Here is a 24,694-nt window from a genome sequence, read left to right on the forward strand (position 1 = left end):
GATGAATTAATCTCTACGTGTGCTCAAGATTACCTTGTTTTGATAACCGAGGAAGAATCCTGAATCCTCCAGGAATACATATATGCGTTTGAGCCAGGGGTCATGATCAAGACTCCTATCAGCCCAGAAGCCTCGCTCCTTATCATTCCACATCTGTCACCACATCGACGATCCACCTTGCACAAGCCAGAGTAAGCACCATGTCTTCGCCACCAAGAAAGCACGTCGTCTTCGATATCGTAGGCACCTGCATGTCCTACGACGCCATCCATCGCGCCATCGACACCCGTCTCGGTCCCAGGCTTGCAGAGTACAACATCAAGCCCGCGCTGCTGGGCTTCGCGTGGATCGAGGCGGCCGAGCGCGAGTACACCTACCTCAGCATCCAGGGCCGGTATAAGCGCTTCTACGACATCTTCCGCAGCCTCTTCTATCGCATGCTCTTCATGGCCGGCGTCCCGGAGCCGCGTGAGCTCGCGACCGACGACGACATCACCTTCATCATGGACCGCTTTCTCGAGCTCGAGGCCCGGCCCGGCATCAAGGAGTGCTTCGCGCTGCTGCGAGGAGCGGGTTTCACGGTTTGGGCGTTCACGGCGGGCGACGCGAAGCGCGTGGGTGGCTACTTTGAGAGGAACGGCATCGAGATGCCCGCGGAGAACCTGCGGAGCTGCGACGCGGACGGGATCGGGAAGCCGGATCCCAGGGCCTATCAGCCCGTGCTGGAGAGCTTCAATGGCGAGGAGGCCTGGTTTGCCGCGGCGCACATGTGGGACGCGTCGGCGGCCAAAGGGTGCGGGTTCAGGGGCGCCTGGTGCGCTGTGTACGAGGGGGAGCCATGCACCGACTTGTTTGGTGAGATGGATGTGATGGCGACCGAACTGCCGGAGATGGCACGGAAGATTATCGCCGCGTCGGAGGGCCAGGAAGCGTGATTGAGATGGTGGGGTTTGGCTTCGTTCTCGCACCAATACCAATCAATACTTGATGTCACTGCGAGTCTATAATTTGCTTATCACAAGGTGGTCGGGACCGGCACTTTGCCGGTCCCGTGCTGAATCGTGTCCGGATGGGCCTCCGGTTTCGGACCCCCGCCGCATTTCCCGCCCCAACTTCCGAAGCGCGAGCAACTTCTATTTGGGCGTTGGTTGGAGGGACTCGGCTTAGGTTATCTTCGACATCAACACCGCCCCCTCTCTTTCCCTCATCTCACGTTCAATGATTCTTGACGCAAATCGATGGTCCGATCAGCAGTCGCGTTGACAAGACGTCCCGTTTGTTTTCGATAATATCCAAGTGTGCACAACAAACCCTCCTGGTTACAAATAGTCGCTGCTTGTGTCTGTCTCACCTGAAAACTTGCTGTTGTGTGGTGAAAGTCTAGTTGACGAGGCAGTATCAAGGTTGCTGCTTACGGACATGGCTGCAAAGAAGCCGACGGACTGATTGATGGCCGCTTCCTAGCCCTATCACGCCCTTCTGGAACTCTTCGTGGGTCCTTGGTGATCAACGCACTACCCTGGGCTTCCCACTTTCAGTGACTTGGTCACCATTGGTGCTGGAATCGCAGGTGTCGCAACTCCGTATCTATGATGACCACGATACGTCTAGAAAATGAAGAACGAACCGTGTTTGATTCTTCCAAGACCTCTCTAAAGCGAAGGACCGGGCCTGTGTACCCGTGGGAGAGGTCACGTGATACAGACGCGTGACCTTAGCCATCCAAAGTGGCTGACAAAGTGCTTGTGCTTTACGACGGTCTCAAATTCTGCGGAGAGATCATGGTAGGCGGCACGAGGCGTGAGGCTTGTGATTTGGCATAAAAGCGGACTGCATGGTTCAACAACATTTGTTGGACGGGCTAGTACAACTGCAGGGCGCAACGGCGGGCTTAGACGGGTACACGCAGAGGTAATTCCGGGGCTTGGAAGAGAGCGGCGCCAAGATGGAGCGGGTGTAGACGGGCTGCAGCTCCGACTTCATGATGCATTTGGGAGCAGTTTCATAGAAGCCGGGACAGTTCTGTACAGGTAGATACTCATCGACTATGCCACGGCATGCCGAGAATTTTTCTCTGTACATAGCAAGTATGTGGAGGTAATGGTGCGTGACGGGGTCTTTTTCGAGACCACCTATCTATCGAGAATTATGCGACCATTTCCGGCTCGTTCATGTCTCTGTGGGAAGCATAGTCGAAGCCCAAGTTCTGAAATGTAGACCATGTATGACTGGCTGTTCGTTCCCCTGTGTCCGTATATCGATCAAAAATCGCAGAACAAACGTGCGAAATTTCCTCCGCATGACGAGTCAAGCACCAACTCCAGATCCTGGGTTCAAGGATGCGTATCTCATGCAGGTTCTCGGCCCCGACCGGGATATAGCCCGGCTTCCCCGCGTCTTGTGAAAAGATGGGGCCTTTGTCCGATCGCCCCGACCGCGGCACAGGTTTCGCCGAACTTCTGCCTTTGCTTCCCCTCTCTTGCCCTCACTCTCACTCTGTCTTTCACTCTCACTCGGGAAAAGGACAAGCGGCATTGGCATACACGTTAGGGAGGGGCCCTTCTCATCTCAGCCTATCTTAGCTCCTCTTACACGCTCATTCAACCGATTCCCTCACTTTATCCACCCGCATACCTTGCTCGCCCGCCCTGTACCCGAGGAACTGCAAGGGACTGAAAGATAAACCCCCCCGAGTGTGAGTGAGACGCGGAGAGACTAGACCTTCCTTTCTGATCCACGGACTTGCACTTGAACACCGTCGGCAAAAGGGCAGCCTTCGCAAAGGAGCCCTTCACTCGACCGGCCCGGGCCCTCGGCTGGCCTTGTTGATCGGCTCTGCTCGCCCATCCGCCGCGCGTTATCAACTGCCTACATACGGGGTTGTTGTTGGGGGGTTTTTTTTTTGTGCTTATCGGCTATCACGACCTCCGAATCGTAGATGGATCCCGAGGACGGCCTGCGTCTGCAACGACACAAGCAGCGCCGCGTCGCCGATAAGGAGAGGAAGCGGGCTGTTCGAGCGTAGGATGAACCCCCTCCCCCCCTCTCATTCCGCTTCTCCGTCTTCCTTGACCAGAAAACAGAACTGCCTTATGCTGACGCGACCAAGCTGCGACGGGTGTCGGAGACTCAAGGAGAAATGCGACGGAGGAGTCCCCTGCCGCCGGTGCACCCGCCTGCGCCGGCAGTGCGAGTTCCTCACGCCCACAACCAGAGATGAGCCCGGGTCCGAGACCACATCGAGGTAGCTACCTAAATCCATATGTTCTAGATAGACCTCCCATTGATCGCCGCCAACACATGGCTGACCAGGCCCCTTGCCGTGTATCACAGACCACGCCCCTCGCACCACGAGGATTCTCATTTAAGGCAGAGGATGGCTTACATGGAGCGGCTGCTGGCGCACTACACTGGCAAGAGCACGCTGGATGCCGAGACCTTGAAGACCTTGACCGAGTCCTTCGAAAAAGGACGTGCCGGCCCCGGGGTTCCCGGAGCCGGAGCTGAGGCGGACGTTTCCATGGAGCCCGAGGTCGGCGCCGATGCGGAAGTGCAATCACAGAGCTCCGACTCGTTCAAGGTAGATGAGATCACGGTCCAGCCTCTGGAGAACAACATCACACGTAAGCCAGTGTCCCCAAAGAGCCCGGCGTTAGAGACAACCTCGTTAACCCTGCCTGTCAGACTACTCGGGCGAGTTCTCCCACTGGAACTTCTCCATGCGAATAAAGCAGTGGATCGAGCAGTGTGTAAACGTATGTCTACTAGATGCCCATCCTCATATCCCTTCCATCTGTGAAGCCCCTTGTTGACCATCGTCCAGGACGCCCCGGATGGCCCCAAGACGCAGTTCAAGGAGTACTACCGTCCGGAAGAGCTGCAGTCGTCCTCCAATACAGTAGCTTCCCTGTCGTCCCTGCCGCCGCGTTACGTCGCCGACTTCCTTGTCCACGCCTTCTTCAACCACGCAGAGACCAGCTACTTTTACGTCGAGCGCCATTGGCTCAACGACAAGCTGGACCTGGTGTACGACAACTCGACATCCCTGACGCGGCGGGATGTCGGCACCGTGTGCATGATCCTCATCATCTTCGCCATCGGGACCCAGTATGCCTACCTGGACTCTCGCGACGAAAGAGGCGGGCCTCCGAACGCGGCCGCCGTTGACACGAGCCCCTTCTCTGAGGATACGATTGGCATCATGTTCTACCAGCAGGCATGCCGACTGGTCCCCGATGTCATCACAATATCGTCCTTGGAAAGCGTCCAGGCATGCCTTCTGATAGGATTGTATACTCTGCCGCTTGACGCCTCGGGGCTGTCGTATGTCTACTTGAACCTCGCTGTCAAACTGGCGATCCAGAACGGCATGCATCGGAAGTACCCCGGAGACGGTATCGATCCCGTCATCCGTGAGACGAGAAATCGTGTGTGGTGGACGGCCTACACGACGGAGAAGTGAGCGAGATCCTCCTCCTCCTCCTCCTCCTCCCCCGAAATGTGAAAGTGTATACTGACTCGTCTTGTCTTTCATAGACGCATTGGTATATTCCACGGCCGGCCAATATCCATCGCCGCCAGCGATGTCGATGCAGAGCTGCCGGTAGACCGACCAGACATCTGGCCCGGCCCTGCGCCGCCAAACACAGCTCACATGTTGGCAACACTCCGGCTCAACAACGCTCTGAGCCGGATCGCCCATCAAATGTCAGTCACGCCCCCCGCGCATCCCCGTAGCAAATCTCTCCCTCTCAATGTCTATCCATCTTAACACTCCCTCTCGCCCCGCCCCTTAGATCATTGTTCAAGACGTACGAAAAGCAAGAGATACCCGAGGGCATGGCCAAGCTCGTGGAGATGAAGACCCAGCTACACAACTGGTGGAACAGCCTCCCGGAGCCGACCTTCTGCAAAGACCCCGCCACTGGTCCGGCCGTCTTCCGGCCCACCATGCACTTGAGGTTGGAATACTGCCTCGTCCGCATGTTCGCCGGGCGGCCCTTCATCTTCCCCCGCGACTCGGCACGCAGCACCGCGAGCTCGTCCGGGTCGCCCGCCGACTCGGCCGTGCCGCCGCGTTCGAGCGGCTCGACGAGCAAGACGCACCCCCGCTCGGTCCTGGTGGCGGACTGCGTCGACGCGGCGCTGTGCGTGATCGAGACGTGCCGCCTGCTCCGCAACAGCGTCGGCCTCGCGCGGGCGTCGTACACCGAGTTCAGCTCCTGCCGCGCCGCGCTGCTCGTCATCATCACGCAGTGCCTGCAGAAGAAGACGGACCGCCTGCGCGACGCGCTGAGGGAGGGCATGGCGATGCTCCGGGAGATGTCGGCGGGCGGCGAGTCGGCCAAGTCCGAGATGTCGCTGATCGAGGCCTTTGAGCGCGCCATCTCGAGGCTCGACACGGCCGACGAGGCCGTGTCCGCCAAGGAGTCGGACTACGCGAGGTTCAAGAAGTGGGAGATGCTGTGGAAGACGGACACGCCGGCACAGGATGCGAGGAGCGAGAGGGGTCTCGACGCGGCGCTGCCCATCCCGCCGCACCCTGCGGGGTTGTGGCGGGGACACCACGGCCACGGCGGACACGTCGCCCCCGGGGCGGGGCGGCAGGGCACGGCGTCGCTGCCGCCGGCTATGCCGTTTTTCGGTCTTGATGGGAGCCTGTCCCCGATGCCGCCGGCTCTCGACCAGTTTTCGGCTATGTTTGAGAATGGGTACGTGCCGGGTTTTGAAGGCATGGCCGGGGGCGTCGACGGAAACTGGATGGGTCTCTGATGAGTTGAGAGTGATATGATAAAGACTTCAAAAAATGCGAGGACGAGGTCCGCAAGTCATGGCGGAAAGACCCTGGCCAAACTGAGAATGGTTTCGTGTCCTTTTTGATCATCAGCCCATCTGCCTGAGAGGTGGAGCAATGTATGTGTACGTCCTCGACGCCGTGAAATTCCCAGGCCGGCGGCTGGACATGGTTCGAGTTATTGCATCTCCGCCGGCCTTGACCCAGCCGACACCTTTGGCTAACGTACGTTGACACAGCGTGGATGGAACACATCTAGGGCATATATTGGCAAACGACTCCTCTGGAAAGCTGGAGTATCTTTTTGGTAACAACCAAACCAACAAGCCACTGCTGCTAATCCAAATGTGCGAAGGTGGTTCGGTGGTCTGTTGCAACGCTACTCGGATATGAGAGCAGAAGACCACCTACCTGAAGCATCATGGCGGGCAGCAAAGAGGAAAAGGCAGTGGAGGGGTCGGTCAAAGTCACAGCGAACATGGCATCGGTACAAGATGAACGCTCTCTGAGCCCAGGTCCATTATTATGGTGTTACCATTACAATTACAGCCGAACGTGGGCAACAGAGTACAAGAACTGGCCAGCGCCGCTCAGTGGGCACAATCATCCATTCGCACCTGTCAAAGGTGCCCCGCTCCGAATGGTGTAGTTGGTTCATCACGTTCGACTGTAATGGTAATCCAAGATAATCGAAAGGTCCCTAGTTCGATTCTGGGTTCGGAGATGTCATTTTTTGGCGCTCTTGTGTGGGAAGTTCTCTGATATGTTCAGTTGTGGGTATGACACTCATACGTTTTTCTTCCCGCCGTATACCTGTGCGACCTTAAGAAGGGACCGCCTTGGCTTCATACCTCTCAGTGTGGGAACTTCTCCCCTACTACACCATCCGAAGGGAACGTAAGAATGCTTGGCTGACTGTTGGCCGTCGAGTGGGTGAAGGAGATTGAATCTTTAGAGCGTTAGTCCTTCCCTGCATGTATCTCTCCTCTTCTTCTTTTGCTCTTGCTCCGGTAAAATTGCAAGATTGATCGATGCAAGCTGGTCCAGCCTGAGTCTAGAACCCCAAAAGACCATCGCAAGTTCCCTCTCATGTGAATGAAACCGGCATCATCAATCACCACGTCTAACTTTACTCCCTCTCACTCCACCGGGTCCCGACCACCCTGCGCCGCCATGTTTCTCTCGTACTCCTCGTCCGACTCCAGGTCGATCTCGACAGGGTGAGTGATCGGCAAGATGGGGATCCCCTTCTCCTCGAGCTTTTTCAGCCTGGCCGCCGTCTCGGGCCGCGACCGGTTCATGCTGTAGACCTTGATGCGGTGGGCCGAGGACGTGACGTGCAGGTCCCAGTTCCTGTAGAACAAGCACGAATAATCCCTTCGTCAGCGTTCGGCTCTTTCTTGGCATGATACCCATCTGCCATGGGCCAGGTGTAAAAGGGGGAAGGGGGGTAAACAGCGGGATGAGCAGGATGAAGAGAGACTTACCAAGCAGAGCGCACATAGGTAGGCTGCGTGTTACACGCGTTGTCCCACGTCCGCACGCAAAACTCCAGCCATCCCTCGGCGTCGACAGGCAGCTCAATCTCCCACAGCCGCCACGCGTGAAAGTACTTGGTCGTCAACTTGTCGTACGGCACCTCGTACCACACCGACCCGCCGTCGCTGCTGACCTCGACCCGGACGGGCCAGTGCCCGCCGCCCGAGAAGGCCCAGCCGCGCAGCCGGATCTTACCGTCGTGCACGATCTGGTCCATGTCCCTCGGCGACATGATGGCCGACGACACAGGCATCTCCTGGATCGAGAAGCCGTTGCTGTACTTGACGTTCTGCTTCCCGATCTGCGGCGTGTAGTAGATGTACTCGCGCCGCTGCACCGGCGCCGCGCTCTCGTGCTGGATCGCCCGGATCTCCGTCAGCCACTTGGTGCTGCGCGCGCCAATGTAGCCGAACACGACGGTGCGCAGCGGGAACCCGTGGATCTTGGGCAGCGGCTCGCCGTTCATCTCCCATGCGAGGAGGACCTCGTTCAGCTTCACCTTGCGCCACGGAACGCTCACGATGTAGTTGTGCACCTTGCCCTTCTTGAAGTACGTGTCGGCACCGTAGAATTCGAGGTGGCCCGCGCCTTCCTTCAGACCGCCGCAGTACTTGATCACCTTTTTCAGACTGACGCCCGTCCAGCGGGCCGTGCCAATGGCACCCTCACCCCAGGGTGCGTTGATAAGCTCGTCGCCGTCGCCAGGATACTGCGCAATCTGCTCCAGGCGGCGGGTACCGGAGCACTGGAGCGAGACAACACTGCTCTGGTGCGGAAATTTGGTCTTGAGATCTTCCAGGGTAAAGGTCTGCGGGTTGTTGACGAGGCCCGAAATGTCGAGCGTATACTTTTCCGCGTCGATCTCAGGGATGCCGCCGTGGTTGCGGACGAAGTGGTCTCTGTTGTTGGTGAGCTCCGTCTCGACGAGGCGGTCCTGCGCAGTAGTGGCCCAGTCGTTAGATTGTCTGTCATGATGTTTCAAGGCTGGTTGGAGATGTGCAACTCACCCGCGGGGGTTCGCCGTTGTAGGGGAACTGAAGCACGTGGATCATGTCCTCCGCCTTCTCTTTCTTGACAATGTCCCAGCTGATTTCGGGCAGGTGACCCAAGCCCAGGGCATAGTGGTACTGCTTCCACCTTTCGCCCGTGAGAATGGGATTCGTGTCGGGCAGCGGCCCCAGTTGGAATTGAGGCGGCTACGCAACTCTCATGTTAGCACAGGCAACATCTTGTCATGGGACAGACATGTCCCCAGTCACTCACGTCCGGAAAGTCATATTGAGCCATCAGCTTCTCGACCAACTTCTTCTTCTCGGGGTATTTCTCCCACTCGATATATCCCTTCCAGCCGTCCCTCTCTTCCTTGAATTCAGGGATCTCGCCCTTGGCCCTGAAGGGGATAGCATTTGGCTCAGCGGGAGCCATAACGACTAATAGGAGGGGTTGTAAATCGTGCACTATAGAAGCTAGATGTGCTTTATGCGAGGATGTTCAGCACGAGAACAGATGGGAGAGCGTTGCTAATATGGCAGAAGCATCCGCCCATCGCAACTCGGAGGCCCAACCAGGCATGCCTTTCATCCTAACACCCCAGCGACCTGTCTCGACGCAACCATGCCGAACTGCCGCATGGCCGCCACTACTACGAAAGGAGAAGTTGGGTTGGCAAAGGCACCAATGGGCAGTGTTCTCATGCCCATGCGATGCCGTCATGGACACATCAAGACTTGGGCTTGCTCCATATACCTTGGTGGAGCACGGCCTCTATCGCACTAGGTAGGGTAACAACAGACGCTAACACCATGACGCCTGTGTCAGTCATCGCAGCCTCGGTCAAAAGTCGGTGATCCTTGGCATCCGACCAATGCAGGGCGCTGACGAGAGAACGAACGATCAGTAAGCGGTCAGATGTACTGGCATTGACCGACATGACAACAAGGACCATCTTCTCGAATTTTGGATATTAAACAATGATGTATTCCGAATGAGCCGCAATGAGACCAAGAAGTAATCTAGATAATTTATGCTCGTCGCAGTAAACGCCGTCAGCGTTCCATCGTAGCCGCCTGCCTGCCAAAAAACAAACAATGTGTGTGATGCAATGTCCTCCGTGTCGGGGCACCTAAAAGAACAACTGCCAAAACTCGCCAACCCAACACTTCTCCCAACCCAATCGGCTCAAAACATGCCAATGCGTGTTTTATCAATCTTCGCTGCTTGCTCTTCGGGTATCGTGCGCGGCCCCATCCACCATCATCGTCACCATCCCTCTCTTATGTAAAGTGTCTATCCTTGAAGAACAGCGCCATTCATACTGCGGCCAATGGTCTTGAAAGATGAGTACTGTCCGTCGGCTCCCATGACATCGAAGCGGCTGACGCTCATGGCGTCCTCGGTGTATCCAGAGAAGTAGTAGCCGACAACAACTACGAGGTAACTCAGCAACAGAATGCTGCCCTTGAAGTAGTTACTCTTCCCTTCGCCGTACATGTAGCTGAGCAGGAAGACACAGATTATCACCGTCACCATATCCCATTGAGGGAACAGGAGCGCAAACGTGTGCGCGCTCACGTCCTCGACGCCCTCGGTGGTGGCGTAGAATGCAGAGTACAGCACCAGTGCTGGGATCTGGAGCAAACAGACTTGCAGCGCGTAAGCAGAACCGATCTCCATGGAGAGTGCGATATTGCCGTTCATCGCAAACGAGATGGCGTTCTATACAGCCGTTGTCAGCCAATGTCTAAAGTGATTGCCACCGACCGAACGCGAACTTACCAAGAACTCAGTCGTGTTGGGAACCAGGGCGAAAAGAGTGATACCCAGAAACTTCTCGTCGATGGCGAAGCCCTCGAGAACGACATCAACGGTGTCAACCAAAATCTCGGCGATGATGGCGTAGAGCACGGTGGCTCCCATGAGGATAAAAGCACTCTTGCCACGGCTCCAATTCGGAGCGTCATGGCCACCGTGGGGCACTTGGGCAGTACTGGCAGCCGCGAGGTCCTCGTTCTCGGCCAATGTTGCGGTGCGCAGAGCAGGAGGGCGAGGAGTGGCCCCAGTTGAGCTGCCGGGCTGGGCCGAGATCCTGCGAGGCATCCGCTCCCTCGCTGCAATGGTGGCCGCGGTGGCCGCCATCTCTGCAACCTCGCGGACGAGAGCGTTGTTCTCTGCCTCTGAGAATCCCGGGATGTGGACGACAGAGCGTGTTGTGTCACTACCGCTCGACTTGGGGGGCACGACATGCGGGATGCTGACGCTGCCGTTGCCAGTACTCAGTCCCAGTCCAGCGACGGAGCCATGACGGGAAGTGTCGTCGCCCTTGGTAGCAAGGCCCACCTGCTTCAGCGACTGGCCGAGAATGCGCTTGTAGAGATGAGAGTCGCGGACATCGACCGAAGTCCCAGTGGTTTCGGCGAATGAGTGAGGGCCCGACTGTCTGGCATGGGCGTGTGCGTGTGCGTGCGCCTCCTCGTGTTTCTTCTCGTCGATCTCTGAGTTCCAGATGACAGCGGCGTGAGTTCGCAGGGTAAACCAAAGTCCCACAATGTAAGAAAGGAACAGCAACGTGGCGCAGAAATAGCAGAATGGGCGAACGGCTTCGAGGTAGAAGCGATCGTTCAGGGCCGGGGTCTGAGAAAAGAAGCATCGCTTACAGTCGCGGCCGTCGCCGACGGGAGACAAGCCGCCGCCGATGCCGCCGCCGATGCCGCTGTGGTTGACGCAGTCCAGGCAGTTAAGCTCATGGGTGCCGTAGATTTGATAGAAGAGAGTAGGGCCGAAAGCCCCAAGGACGGCAAACAGCAGCATCGTCGAAGTGACGCCTGCGGACCTGGCGTTGAACCGCTGCGTCTTGCGCTTGATGGCGCCAAAGCACATGGAAAGACCGGGTAGGAAGAGTATGCCCGCGAAGATGCTTCCCACGATACTTCCCTCGACCAGCTGACCCTTGCCTTGGTTAAGGGCGACGCAGTAGAGGAAGACTTCGACAATGGTTGAGAAGAACGCGTTGATGGCAGCGCCGACCCCCATGGATGATTGAGCCGAGATGGAAGCGACAGCTTGGCCGATGAAGTAGGCTAGCGGAACGATGGAGAACAGACCGGCAATGAAGAGGAAGGCCGGCGAGGTAATGAAAAGATGCAGATGGAGGACGTTGTCGAGGATGAGCCAGTCAAAGATGACGAAGAAGACGACACCCATGAGGTTGATCAGAAACACGTTGGTGCCGTCGATGGTGTATTTCCAATACTTGATGCCCACCGCGCGGTAGGTGCACAGCAAAATGGACGAATGGGGCGTGTCGGCAGTGCGGGCGAGCACTATGTCGGACTCGAACGAGAGCGCCAAGGGGTGACGCCGCAGCTGGTCAAACAGCAGCATGGTGACCTTGCCCATGGGGATCGAGAAGACCAAGAACCAGCAGATCAGAGAGACCAGGATCAGCGAGGGCGAAAGCAGCAGGTAGAAGAACAGGAAGAAGACCACCCGTCCAATGTTCCACTGACCCCTTCCGAATAGCCGACGCTTGGTCTGCGGCGGAGTCTGGCTTCGCTCGCCGCGTCCAGAGCGACCCAAAAGACTGTCTGTCTCACTCGGTTCCGAGTCGATGCTCCTTCGCGAGCGGCCCACGATGGATCGGTTACGTTCAGAGCCCTCTGGGCCAAAGAAGAGCCGACCGTACTCCAGGTCACCACTTTGCCACTGCTCGTACTCGGAAATGCTTCGTCCCTCGTCTTGGTCCTCGTCCAGGTAGGCCTCGTCCTGCTCCAGACGGACATACTTGCCGAAGGGGTAGAACAGGTAGCCGGCCAGTCCCCAGAGGACCCTGCCATACTCCCTGCCGCTCGGGGTCGCGGCGAACAAGAAGCACACGAGTGCGCCGAGGGCCGAGAAAGCTGCCATCCACCAGCCAAACAACAAGGTCCAAAGGAGGTTGAAGAAGAGAAGCCAGCTGTGAACCCTGCCACCGGGGGAGGAATGAATGTCGCCCTCGGCATTCTTCTGCACCGAGCGGTCCTTCTTGTACAGCGCAGGCTTCCACAATCGTATACCGAACGGATGTGTCTGGTTGATGGCTTGCTGACGGTCCTTGAGGGTGAAGCTCTCTGCGTCGCTCACGTCGCCATCAGACTCAGCACCGATATCCTCGTCGTCGTCGTCATCGGGGCGTACCGAAGGGTCTCGTTCCAACTCGTCCGGTACGGTATCCTCGGCTCGGGGGGTTCTAGGGCCCTCGTCCTCGTCTCCGTCGTCTTGGCCATCCTCGCTGCGGGAGGACTGCACGCGCGACAGAGTGGTTGCCAGCTGGGGTCTGCGGCGGGTACTGTATGCGGTGGTGGTGCGCTGGCCTTGATGACGCTCGGTGGCGTCTGCCTCAACCTCGTAGATGTCATCGTCGGCGGAGAAAACCTCACCGCGGTGTGGTGCGGATGGGTTCGTGGAAAGTCGACGGGGCATCGGTGGCTTTCGGGGCCTCGAGGCCTTAGGGCGTTCGGGACCCATCATGGGCGATCTGGCAGTTTGGGCAGGGCGAGAATGTGAACGATCGTGAGCTGAAGCTTCGCCCAGGTATTGCGAGCCGGAGCCTTGGGTATGTATAGAACCTGCAAGCACACGAAGGGGAGGGGTTGATGTCAGCCAGGGGATATTACTATTTTCTGTTGGGTCACTCGGCAACTCGGACGACCAAGACGTATCGAGTTTCTGGGCATGCAGCGGGTCGGCCGGTCGGTCGTACGTACCGTAGCCACCCTCTGGGCGCCTCCGCACCGTGTCGGTGGATTGGAAGGACTGGAAACTCTCGGACAGGCCTTCGTCGCGAGAAGCGACGTAAGAGTCAAACCTTGCGGCCTGGTGACGAGTATCAGTGGGCGATGCGGCGGTCGAGCTGTCGCGGGACTTGGACTGATGGGACGGTGTGCCCGGCCCTGTGGAGGGATCCATAGTGGGCGACGACGATAGGGCGACGATGGAGCGCGCAGCTTTTTGGGGACGATGGAGTCTTGGAGAAAGCTGGGTGGAGGAGGAGGTTGGCAAGGTGCCGGAGATGTGGGTTGTTGGTTGTTAGTGCGGACGGGACGAGGCGGCAAACAGGGAAGAAGATGATGAAGACGTGGAGCAGTCAGTCAAGTAGAACGCGACTGGCTTTTCGACGATGATTTTTTTTTTCTCTCCCGGGGTCGGTGCTGTGTCGGAACGGCAAACCGGGTCTAGAAGAAAAAGAGAGGAACACGAAACAGGATGCCGTGCTGTCGTGCTGTTGTGGTGGATGAGATGTGGTGTGGCTCAAGGTGAGATTCGAGGATTCCTCGGAGAACCCAAGCACTGTCTGTATCCGTATGGGTCGATGTCGAGGTCCAGGTCGAGGAGGAGTCGGTGTCGGTGTCGAGGCCCGGGCAGGTGTCCGTTGGCCAAGGTTTGTTGTCCAGGATCGGGGACGTGCAACGTGCTGAGAGAGAATGAGAAAGTTGCCAAGGAGGTAACCAAAGAGGACGGAAAGAGAGAGATGGAAAGAGAGAGAGACGGAGCGGATGCGCAGGTGGACTGGACTGTGGAGGTATTGTATTGTATTGTATAATGTACAATCAAAACAGACACAAACGCACGACAGGATATGAAGATGATAGATGGGTAAGGTAGGTAGGACGGGAGAAGGGGGGAAAAAGAGAAGAATGGCGCAATGGTCAGACTGCGAGATGTCTCGCCTTGTCCATTCCTATGCTGTCCGAATACTTCAATGTTGTTCTCCCAGTATCCGTAGCGTATCTATCTGTAATCAGAGGTGCTGCCGCCGGCCGGTCAATAAAAGTGATGATCCCATGTTCGTGTTGTGTGGTGCGGATACATGGTATAAGGCAGCGGACTGGTAGGTGCTCAAGGTACCAATACATCTGCGGCCCTACAAAGCAGGTATTTCTTTCCACCTAATAATCTTCAAGCTAACTACCTAATACTGGAATGACTGGTGTTCTTCCCCAGTTTCGCAGCCTGAGTCAGGCGTTACCTACTGTCGACCAAGCGGCATCGGCAAATGGAGGTCATGTGCATCCTTCATGGTGTTTGGATGGCCTCGGATGGTCATGGAAGATGCTATCTATCATAGAGGGCGAGCAGGTATGAAGTAATGGTGAATGGTGAGTGGTGTGGGTGGCGGTGGGTGGTGGTTGGCGGGCAGCAGGCGAGCAGGTGCCACAGCATGACTGATCCTCTCCACTTGAGGAAAGACAAATGAAGAAGGGAAAGGAAGGGCCTCGTTGGGAAGGGCCCACGTATGGATGATGGATATTCGAATTGCCTTGGATGTCGCTCAATATTGTGTGTCGCCGGTCGTTTGGTGTTTACTTCCTTCCCTGCCGCCTCACTTACCTTCGCCAGGTGGTTGACATCTTCCTAGTTAGGTACCTCCTAAGAGACCTAGGCTGCGTACCTAGGGAGAGGAGGTACCCAGGTTGGCGGGCAATTTAGTGGAGGGACTAGCGGAGACTCGGTGCCGTCTCGACGTTTGTGCGGGTTGGGCTTCAGCGGTGGACGGTGTGGTGGAGCAGTTCACGCCCAGAGCCCACTATCCGTACGGTCCCACGGACACGCTCACACGCTACAGCGGCGGTCAACAACATGGATCACCGTGTTGCCCTCAATCGGCCTAGCGCCAGTCTGCTTCAGAATTGCTGTTACCCTCATGAGCCGCTACAGGCGAACAGGCGATCAGCTTGTTGGGTTCCCTATCGTTGTCCGCTCCGTCGCCCTTTCCCTGGACCATCGCGTCCCGTTGCCGCTCAGGTACTTACTTGCCTCTCTTTGCATCTGTCGCATTGTCTTCTCTCGCCTCGTCTTGCTGATGATTCCATGTCAACAATGCCCCGCCTGTCCCAGTTGCCCGACATGTGCTCTGGTCTCGTGCTGCGCTCCACTTTCCCAACTGGGAGAGCAAAACGTCACTACGCATTCCACTGAGCGCCGCCTCGCAGCACGCAAGAGATACGATTCAGAGGGTCCCAGGCACACGGACCACCATAGCTGGACCTTCCCAGAATCATCGGAAATCGGAATATATCTCCCTCCGATGACAGATACCCAAGCTCCAAGCTCGACGATGACCTGAGTGGGTTCCCTGACCAATCCGGCTTGAGAATCACGTGATCGACCCATGCCTGCTGGACGCGTCGACCGTCGTTTGCCTGCGGCCAACGGACCGACTGACGGAGCCAGCCCTGTCACTCCGGAATCCGACTGCTAGCCTTCCACAACGACAAGCTTCCATCACGACCCTCCCAACCCCAGCAACGTCAACCATCAAACCACGACAACCCCCGCACTCGACGACCGATTGAATCCCCTCCGCGACTCACCGAACAGCCCTCCTCGAAAAACAGACACACAAGGCAAGCACATACAAACACACTTCTTCCCCGCCCATTTCCGTACCCTCGGGGCATCCATCACGATGGCGCTCGACTCCTACTATCAGAACAAGATCGAGGCCATGAAGCTCGAGATCCTCAAGGGTCAAGCAGTCCTCCGCCGCCTCGAAGCCCAAAGAAACGACTACAACTCCCGGGTGAGGCTACTACGGGAAGAGCTGGGCCTCCTGCAGCAGCCTGGCTCTTACGTCGGCGAGGTCGTCAAGGTCATGAGCACGAAGAAGGTACTGGTCAAGGTGCATCCTGAAGGCAAATATGGTACGTCGCTCGCTCGCAACAGTTTTCCATAAACCATCCTGTTTCCTGATACTAACCCTTCTATCTGCGCAGTTGTCGACGTCTCCGATAACGTCGACATCACAAAGCTCACCGTCGGCAAGCGGGTAACCCTGCTGTCCGACAGCTACAAGCTCGAGAAGATGCTCCCCTCCTCCGTCGACCCCCTTGTCTCCCTCATGATGGTCGAGAAGGTGCCCGATAGCACGTATGATATGATTGGTGGTCTGGATCAGCAGATCAAGGAAATCAAGGAGGTCATCGAGCTGGGACTCAAGCACCCCGAGCTCTTCGAGTCGCTCGGTATCGCACAACCAAAGGGCGTCCTGCTCTACGGCCCCCCTGGTACGGGAAAGACGCTTCTTGCCCGTGCCGTCGCCCACCACACCGACTGCAAGTTCATCAGGGTGTCCGGTTCCGAGCTGGTGCAGAAGTACATTGGTGAGGGTAGCCGCATGGTCCGCGAGCTCTTCGTCATGGCCCGCGAGCATGCCCCTTCCATCATCTTCATGGACGAGATCGACTCCATCGGCTCTTCCCGTGTCGAGGGCTCCTCGGGCGGTGACTCGGAGGTCCAGCGCACCATGCTCGAGCTCCTCAACCAGCTCGACGGCTTCGAGCCTACCAAGAACATCAAGGTCATCATGGCCACCAACCGTCTCGACATTCTCGACCCCGCCCTGCTGCGTCCCGGCCGTATTGACCGCAAAATCGAGTTCCCCCCACCCTCTGTCGAGGCTCGCGCCGACATTCTCCGCATCCACAGCCGCAAGATGAACCTGACGAGAGGTATCAACCTCACAAAGATTGCCGAGAAGATGAATGGCTGCTCCGGCGCCGAGCTCAAGGGTGTCTGCACAGAGGCCGGCATGTACGCCCTCCGCGAGCGCAGAGTCCATGTCACCCAGGAGGACTTTGAGCTCGCCACCGCAAAGATTCTCAACAAGCACGACGACAAGGAGGTGTCTCTCGGCAAGCTCTGGAAGTAAGAGCGCACCGGGAGAGAAAGAGAGAAAAGGAAGAGAGTGCCAGATTGGCGCATGCAGTGGAAGAGTGCGAAAACGGAGCAACGACGGCGACATCTTTGCTGGACTGGCGGGAATTGGGCTGGTTGGCAGGGTGGTGGCGGTGGAAACAGCGTCCGCGCGATATTTGCGCGCGCAACTGGCGCTTGTACGGCTAATTATGTACGACTACATAGACACGGAATCAGCCACGGTGACTTGCACAACTCACATTTATTTCTCTTTTCGCCCTACGATTATTCGTGTCATTATACCGAAGTTGGTCGTCCTGGTCGAGCAACCTGCACACCGACCGCCGTGGCCGGACCTGTTGACGATGCCTCGGTCCTTGGGTCGTCGACGCCAAAAGAGAAAGAGAAAGAGAGAGAGCGAGAGAGAGAATGGTCTAGCCAAGAGAGAGTCTGCCAGTCAACGATTATACACCCATTGCCCTGATTTAGTCCTCTCCACCGTCCCGTCCGTTCTCGAGTTGCTGCCTGTGCAAGTTGGAGGGGACATGTCATCCGGCGCGTTTCCGTGCCACACACAAACATACACACACCAACCCCATATGAAACGATCAACCCGCTACTGCTACACTTGCGATGGACGTCATGCACATCGTTGCAGTCCGGATAGGTCAGGGTGTAGGACTGAGGCTCCATAATCAGGCAGACGACGGCAAAGAGAAACAAGACGGGTATCGTCTCCAGAAACCAAGTCATCAATGTAGTCAATGTGCGGTGCGGCAAGCTTTGGAGCATTACCACAAGTTGCGCGCGGTACATCAATATAGGAGGGGTGCATTGTCCTCAAGACTCATCATCGACAAAGTCACAAATTGGGTACCCACATAGTCATGGTCAACGAGACACCCGCCGAAGCAGGCATCCTATGCTTCCTTTGTCTTGTTCAGCCATCGCCTCTAGTTGTACAATTCCAGGGACCGACCATAGCCGCATCCCAACATGCCGGTGCCATTGGGCACATGTTCGAGTAAACCCATGTATCGTGAATAAATGCAGCTCCAAGATATCCCCCCAACGCCCAACTTCATGCCCCATGGCCCTGTACCCTGGGTCAGTGTATCTGGTATTGCCTGTTGCCGTCGAAAAACAAAAATGCAGAATGCTTCCCATTACTCGCTGATGCTAGCATCCTTCCGCCATTCATAAGGGTATCGCTTGACGATTCCACACTAGTCTCTCCGCTGTCCCAACCATTCCTTTCGATGGACGAATCGTAATTAGTTGTCCCCTCTGATCTGCAAGCTTCCACTTCGAGCTCTTCCGGCCTTGTTCGAGCTCGAGTTCTTCTCATGCACTCGCCACACATACTCAACGATCGTCTCGTAGCACAAGACGTATTGGCGTAGGCTTTGTACCATACTGAGTCTTTGGTTCCGGAAATCCTCCACAGTTTTCTGGATGAGGTCCATAGTATCGCTGTCATCCGCCACCCATGCCGTATCCAGTGGAGTCTTGTCCGGTGAGTTCCGCCGCGCATCGGCACTCTGGCGACGGCTGCTGGGGTTGAAGTCAAATGTCTTCTCACGAGGAGACGGTTCCTCGGATTGTCCGCTCATTTTGATGTCTCCATCCGAGTCCCGCTTCCTGACCGGCTTTGTGTTTGTCTTCGCGAGCCGCTGACGCTTGAGCATATCGATAACAGTGTCTACTGTACAGAAGGTTCCGGTTCGGCCACATCCTGCTGAGCAGTGTACCAGCATCGGTCTTGCCCTCTGATCCATCTCCGGCTCATCATACCAAGCGACAGAGCCAGGCTCGGGAGATGTTCCAGAGGCAGTAACTGAGGAAGTGTCGACAGGCCTCGCCGACCGTTGCATGACATTGGCCATCTCCACCAAGGCCAACAGATGAGACGGTTGAGCAGGGGCGCCAAAATCTGGCCAGGATGGATAGTGCAGATGAGTTATCTCACGCATGGGGGCGAACGGGTGCGAAGCGTGAGACAGAGCAAACTTCCGGACGATGACATATGGCGTCTCTCCCTGTGCCGGCATAGGCGAGGCGGTGGCATTCGAAGCCTCCAGAGTGGTTGTTGTGTTGGCACGGCGACGGCCAGCTTCAGCAGCGGCTGCCGCTGATGGCGCACTCGATCCCTGGTTGGTGCGATGCCTGTCGAAATCAAGCGATACTTTCTTCTCCGACAGCGGCTTCAGCTTGATGGAGCCGAAATCTCTGCCTTGCCAATACGGGTGGCACTTAAGCTGGCCACCTTCCGACTCGGCGGTCAGCATGACGACCACTCGGACGTCCTGTTCCCAGACAACGGACCAGAAATCCTGCACAAAATCAGTATACTGTCGATAGGGGAAAGGGGTGAAGTTAGTGTTGGATGCTTACCTCAAAAGTTGCCGGGAGAGGGCCCTGGGTAGCAATATATCGCTTGTTGCTCCTCGATGCTTTTACGTGGCTAGCATTGACGTAGTCGCATGCGCCTTCGGACCGGCTTTGCAGTCTGACTCGGGCGTGCTCGAAAGGTAGAATGTCCTTGTACCGATTCTTGCCACCCTTTTCGATCCCACAAAGCTGTGGGACGCTCTTGTCCTTCTCACCTCCGCCAAACATAGAGTATGCAGCCTTCATCCGTGACTGCTCAGCTCTTTCAATATTCAAAAACTTCTCCGATACCTGTTTGCCGTGGTCACTCGGCTTAGAAGCGTCTCGAAGCCATCGGGGTAATGTTGGCGACTCCAAGCCCGCGGGCCGAGCAACGTCCAGCTGTCCGACGCCGTCGGCGAGGTCCATGTTTTGACGGATGTTGGAGAAGAAAGGGTTGGCGTTGTTCTGAGCCATGGGCAGCATCACGCCTCCAATAACGGGTGCGATTCCGGGCCGACTTTCATCATTGGCTGCCGCTGGGGAACTGCCGCTCGCCACGGGACCGTACCCCTCATCCACGAGCTCGGGATACGCATCCGCAAAGGCGTTGAAGCCACCCCGCAGGATATACATGCTGCCCGTGTACCCCTCATTTGTGAACTTCTTTACCATGTTCATACACGAAACAGCGTCACGCTTTTCTGCCGAATACGCATCATAGACGACCAGGTGCTTGGTTGACTTCCACTTCGAGAACCGCTCTTCCATGTCGGGACTTTGGAATGTCTTCTGCAGCTTCTCCAAGTTGAAAGTGGCTCGCTTCAGTAGCGTCGTTGGAATGCAAAGGTTGAGCGCGCCTTCGATCCGAGCTTGCGCGTACTGCTGAGAAACTCTCAGATCCAGAAGCAGCAGGTCGCCCGCGGAGTCGTCAGTCTCGATCAAATCTCTCAGTAGCGATGGAGTTATCAAAGATGGGCCGCTTTCCATGGTCGGCGGCAACGTCTCGGCTCGCGGATGATTTGTTCTAGAATTGGTCGGCGTCGGGCCATCGATCTTGTTCTGCGAGATGGACAGCCTCGGATGGCGGTCTTCGACATTGGATAATGTTGTTCTACGATCAAAAGGCGAATCCGATTGTCTCGGTGACTCGAATCTTGGCATGTTCAGGTTCAAAATGGCGGGTGGCTGTATCGAGGCTTGCGAGTTGCGCTTCGAATCTGACGAGACGTAGGCCGAGTCGTGAGAGCTCTGGTGATCAACCTCCATGCGACTCATAGGTCGGTCTTTGTTCACTCTAGTCATGGGTAATTCGGAGCCAGTGTCGCTGGCGTGGGTGTTCCACCTCGGGGGGCGAGGACGAAGCGTCGTGGGGTTTGGGGGCGCTTGAGGGAAGTGAGAAGAGGAGAGGCTAAAGCCGATGCCACGATTCAGGTCGGCCTGGCGCTTGAAGGCCTCGTAATCGGGGTTGGCATCGATGGGGACCTGCTTGGGCAGCGCAGTGCCGAACGACTTGACGGACGAGGTCGGGGAGCTCCAGTTGTCTCGTGGCATGGCGGAGGAATCTCTGGGGTCAGCCGACTGTTCGACGACGAGGCCGAAGTAGTTTGGACTCGCGGCTCTCGACTCCGGATGTCTCGCAGGGGATAGCTTCTGGGGAGGCATCGACTGGCCGACGGAATAAGGCATCCTGGGGGATGCGGCTGGTGTAGAGGGCTTCGGGCTCTTTGCGGCAGGGACTGCGAGTTTGGATTGCGAGTGCGAGTGGCTGTGGGAAGATCGCAGGCCCGGCGAGGGCCTGGGCGCTGAGTGAGAAGTCTTCATGGTGTAGTGGACGGGTGTAGCGCCGTCGTTGCTCCTCTTGTCGAGCATGGTTAGTGTAGGAGTGAGAAATACGGTGTCGATATTGGTGCTGTGGAAGAACAGCCGCGAATGGGTATGGATGTAGTACGGATACGCTGCAGGAGTATTGTTCCGACGGCGGCCAAGTGATCAGGCCTTGCACAGTTATAGCGCCATTGCGGTATGGCGTTCTGGCGGGATGGTTCAAGGCAAGGTAGGATAGGGTTCAAACAGATCGGAGGGAAGGCGGAAGGGGGAGGGAGGGTGTGCGGAAGAGGCTCTTTGAAAGGGAAAAGGCAGGCCAGTCGGTAGGGGGGGGTGGTCTTTTAGAGGGAAAAGAAGGTTGCGGGGGGGGGAGGTTCTGACGTGACGGCACAAGTGGCGATCTGAACCCGGTACGAGTGGCCTAATAGTAGGGGAGGGGTGCGTGTGTGTGTGTGTGTGTGTGTGTGATGTTGTTGTTGCTGCTATTGCCGTTCTTCTTGGTGGACTGTGACTCTTTTAGGGGGGACTTGGAGGAATGAGGGAGAGAAGCAGAGAGAGAGAGCCCTGAGCAGAAGAGCGTCAGGGTAGAACCTTTCCGAGGACACACACAAACACACACACGGGCGAGCGCGAGCCAGGGATGGGGGCGCCCCGGTGATGATGATGAACTGGGCTGAGCTGGGCTGACTGGGGGCCGGGCAGGGTGTGGTGGTCACTGGCGGCGTTGTAGGTGGTGGTGGCACTGGGCGTCCTGAGATTCGAGTTGTCAAGTTCTGTACGGGAAACCAAAACGCCTCGGATTGAAAAGCGCAGGGCACACGGCTCAATTCAGTAGCGGGGGGTTTGACGACCCAGAGTCCAAGGAAACGGGCAGACGGGCATATGGGCAGTGGAGAAAATCGATGAACAAGAGACCGGCGAAAGGGAAATAAGGAGCATCACCTGGGTCTGTGGAGCTCCCGAGATGGGAGGGGGTGTGATGGGAAAGACAAGGCGAGCAGAGAGCAAAGCAGGTTGTCACAGAGACAGAAACAAGGGTCCAGGCCTTCGAAGACGAAGAAAGGAGAAGAAGGGTGTGGTTCACCCCTGGCGACATGGATTGCTGGGTGTGGGTGCAAAAATGGAACAAGTGTGGGATGTGCTTGTTGCGGGATGTCTTCTTCCAGCGTGCCTCCTCCTAGGTCATGAGTCTTTATTTCGAACTTCTGGTGTGCGTTGGTTTGGTTTGGTTTGATTTGATATGATATTACTTGCACGAGAGCTTTTGCCATTCAGGGGCCGGTGGTACGAGATTTTGGGCTTTGGAGGGGGGCTTTTGGTGGTGTAGGCAGTGGTTTCCACTGAAACGACGATGGCTAGAACCACACTCAGCAATTCATCAGGTAGGCGGGCGACGGCGGCGGCGGTGGCGGCCAAAATGGGTCTAGCATCTGGTGTATGTCTCCGTCTCAGGCTAAGATCGAAAGAGCTGCCGGCCGACGACGCAGCTACGGATTGTACCTGGAATGGACGTCTGGAGCAGCTGATGAGATGGGCCGTAACCAGCATAAGAACACGGTTGTTTGTCATGTCCAGTGCAGCTATCCGTATAGAGACGACAAAAGCAGTGTTGGGAGAGCTGTATCAAGTAGTCTCCCTCCCAAGAGCCAAAGAATGCTAAGGACACGGCGTGCTGGGGTGGACAGCGCGGCGCCGAACGGAGCAGAGCCGAGCAGCACGAGAGCAACGTGCCGCCGAGTGGAGGATAAGCGACAAAGACAAGAGGGTGTCATGTCCGATGAGGTCGTGTGTCGTCCAAGGCGGGAATGATCGGCGTGCTGGGTTTGTGGGTGGAGACTCTGACCTCAGACCTGTTTTAATCCTGGCCAAGGCATGTGAAGTCATGAGAGGACGTCCCAAAAGTGGGACAAAGGCAGCAAGTACACTGAGTAGATAGATACCTACATCGAAAGGCGCGGTGCTGACGGTATCATGACAAAAGTCATACCTCCTCTCTCTTTCTCGCGCTTCTCTCCCCGATTTGCCGCCATTGTGGGACAGCGACACGGTCCATTGTTCTTCGATGCCGAATGCCACGCCATCGCATTTCAGCGACAGCGAAGCTGACAGGTGTGTGCCTTTTGTTCCAGCTGCGGTATCCCTCATGACTGATGCGTCCTTTCCCCCGGGAACTTGCTTTCCCTCGGAGACGTGGGAGACAAACTTGAACGGGAAAATGTCCCGCAGGAATGCTCCCGACGGCACGGAGAGCAGCAATGCCTGGTGTCACGCACGCTGTCCGAGTCCTGCTCTGAATTCCCACAGGGCCTCTCCCCGTATTTACTTCGTCATAGCATGGGGGCGCTCCTTTGACGGGGCTCGCATTGCGCTTTCTGACTGGCTGCGCTCTCGGCTGTGCGACCCTCCAGAGATGAGCACAGAGCTGAATGAAGGCTCATCTTGTATTCCCCTTGTACCCTTTTTGGGGGGTCAGGTCCCTTGCCTCCAACAATGAGTAGAGGCTGGAACGACTGATTTTCCGGTCGCATCTTCAAGTCGAGCAAGTCGAGGGGGTTCAGCAAAGACACGCGCAGAGGTTAGCTAGAGCAGGCCGCCCAATCGAAGAACATCCAAATTGCCTAAACGGACTTTCAGTCTTAGGAACTCGCCCGGATAATCCACACACGTATACAGCATATACAGCCACCAACGCCAGCAACAAGACAGGGACAGGGCAACCTCCCGAGACCCTCGGAAAAGCAGGGCACACACGCACCAAGCGCCCAAGCTAGGCATAACTCAGCATTGTATTTTGTTCAATTTTCGCAGGTAAGACATCCTACAGGATGCTGGTGGGGGCTGTCGCTGTATGATACGCATCATCCCGTACATTCTTTTTTCATCTTCAACGATTGAATCTCCCACTGTTCGGGGTGAGCGGTCTTTGCTGTGAGCCAAAGCGTTGCGGTCTGGGAAACCCCCTCACTTCCCCACAAGAAAGAAAAAAGCAGGAGAAATGGCAAAGGGGGGGGGGGGGGGGGCATGAGCTTCCAGGGAAGGGAAAGATACCTACCCTGTACCTTACCTTAGCTCTTGCTCTCACATCTCACTCTTTATTTGGATATCTAGACAGTGGGGTCTGCATTGGTGCAGACGTCATAGCCCCCATGTCCGTCAGCCATTTAGCATCATCATCCCAACTCGAGTCTGGTCTGGACCCTTTTGCAACCCAGCCTGCCAGCCAATCATGTATGCGAGTCCCATCTGGTGTGGGGGCACTGGTCTCTCTCTCCCCTCTCTGTGACTGGGGTGCCGCCCTCCACTTTCTTTTCGTCCTGTGCTGTACGGAGTCCGGAAACTACTATGAGTACTCACACCGCACTTACTCACGGTTTGTCGTTCTATCACGGCCTTTGGTTTACATCAGTTTGCGTTGAAGCGGAAGATGGGAAGTAGGCTCTCTAGTTTCCCGATGGGAAGTGGTAATTGCTCTGACAGCTGACAGCAGACAGC

The 24,694-nt window shown here is 56.6% G+C and overlaps 6 protein-coding genes across 6 annotated transcripts; 3 read left to right on the plus strand and 3 right to left on the minus strand.

Moving 5' to 3' along the window:
• Nucleotides 1-200: 200 nt before the first annotated feature.
• On the plus strand, nucleotides 201-935 carry CH63R_10861 (Catalytic activity; the record flags this gene model as incomplete). The annotated part of the gene is made up of 1 exon (XM_018305835.1): nucleotides 201-935. One exon carries the CDS (start codon nucleotides 201-203, stop codon nucleotides 933-935), a length of 735 nt encoding a protein of 244 aa, XP_018155259.1.
• A 2,003-nt stretch (nucleotides 936-2,938) lies between these two features.
• Nucleotides 2,939-5,772, plus strand: CH63R_10862 (Fungal specific transcription factor domain-containing protein; the record flags this gene model as incomplete). Its single annotated transcript, XM_018305836.1, has 7 exons — nucleotides 2,939-3,021; nucleotides 3,110-3,244; nucleotides 3,334-3,623; nucleotides 3,685-3,755; nucleotides 3,824-4,458; nucleotides 4,537-4,707; nucleotides 4,797-5,772. 7 exons carry the CDS (start codon nucleotides 2,939-2,941, stop codon nucleotides 5,770-5,772), a joined length of 2,361 nt encoding a protein of 786 aa, XP_018155260.1.
• A 1,161-nt stretch (nucleotides 5,773-6,933) lies between these two features.
• Nucleotides 6,934-8,758, minus strand: CH63R_10863 (Oxidoreductase molybdopterin binding domain-containing protein; the record flags this gene model as incomplete). The annotated part of the gene is made up of 4 exons (XM_018305837.1): nucleotides 6,934-7,147; nucleotides 7,282-8,267; nucleotides 8,341-8,529; nucleotides 8,597-8,758. 4 exons carry the CDS (start codon nucleotides 8,756-8,758, stop codon nucleotides 6,934-6,936), a joined length of 1,551 nt encoding a protein of 516 aa, XP_018155261.1.
• An 861-nt stretch (nucleotides 8,759-9,619) lies between these two features.
• Nucleotides 9,620-13,276, minus strand: CH63R_10864 (Sodium/calcium exchanger protein; the record flags this gene model as incomplete). The annotated part of the gene is made up of 3 exons (XM_018305838.1): nucleotides 9,620-10,048; nucleotides 10,109-12,918; nucleotides 13,075-13,276. 3 exons carry the CDS (start codon nucleotides 13,274-13,276, stop codon nucleotides 9,620-9,622), a joined length of 3,441 nt encoding a protein of 1,146 aa, XP_018155262.1.
• Nucleotides 13,277-15,776: 2,500 nt separating this feature from the next.
• On the plus strand, nucleotides 15,777-17,018 carry CH63R_10865 (26S proteasome subunit P45 family protein; the record flags this gene model as incomplete). Its single annotated transcript, XM_018305839.1, has 2 exons — nucleotides 15,777-16,011; nucleotides 16,084-17,018. 2 exons carry the CDS (start codon nucleotides 15,777-15,779, stop codon nucleotides 17,016-17,018), a joined length of 1,170 nt encoding a protein of 389 aa, XP_018155263.1.
• Nucleotides 17,019-18,279: 1,261 nt separating this feature from the next.
• Nucleotides 18,280-21,247, minus strand: CH63R_10866 (Protein-tyrosine phosphatase; the record flags this gene model as incomplete). Its single annotated transcript, XM_018305840.1, has 2 exons — nucleotides 18,280-19,338; nucleotides 19,400-21,247. The coding sequence occupies 2 exons, from the start codon at nucleotides 21,245-21,247 to the stop codon at nucleotides 18,280-18,282; spliced, it is 2,907 nt and encodes a 968-aa protein (XP_018155264.1).
• Nucleotides 21,248-24,694: the final 3,447 nt, after the last annotated feature.

This window comes from Colletotrichum higginsianum (genome assembly GCF_001672515.1).
Source record: "Colletotrichum higginsianum IMI 349063 chromosome 7 map unlocalized unitig_7, whole genome shotgun sequence".
In the NCBI taxonomy this organism is placed as follows: Eukaryota; Fungi; Ascomycota; class Sordariomycetes; order Glomerellales; family Glomerellaceae; genus Colletotrichum; species Colletotrichum higginsianum.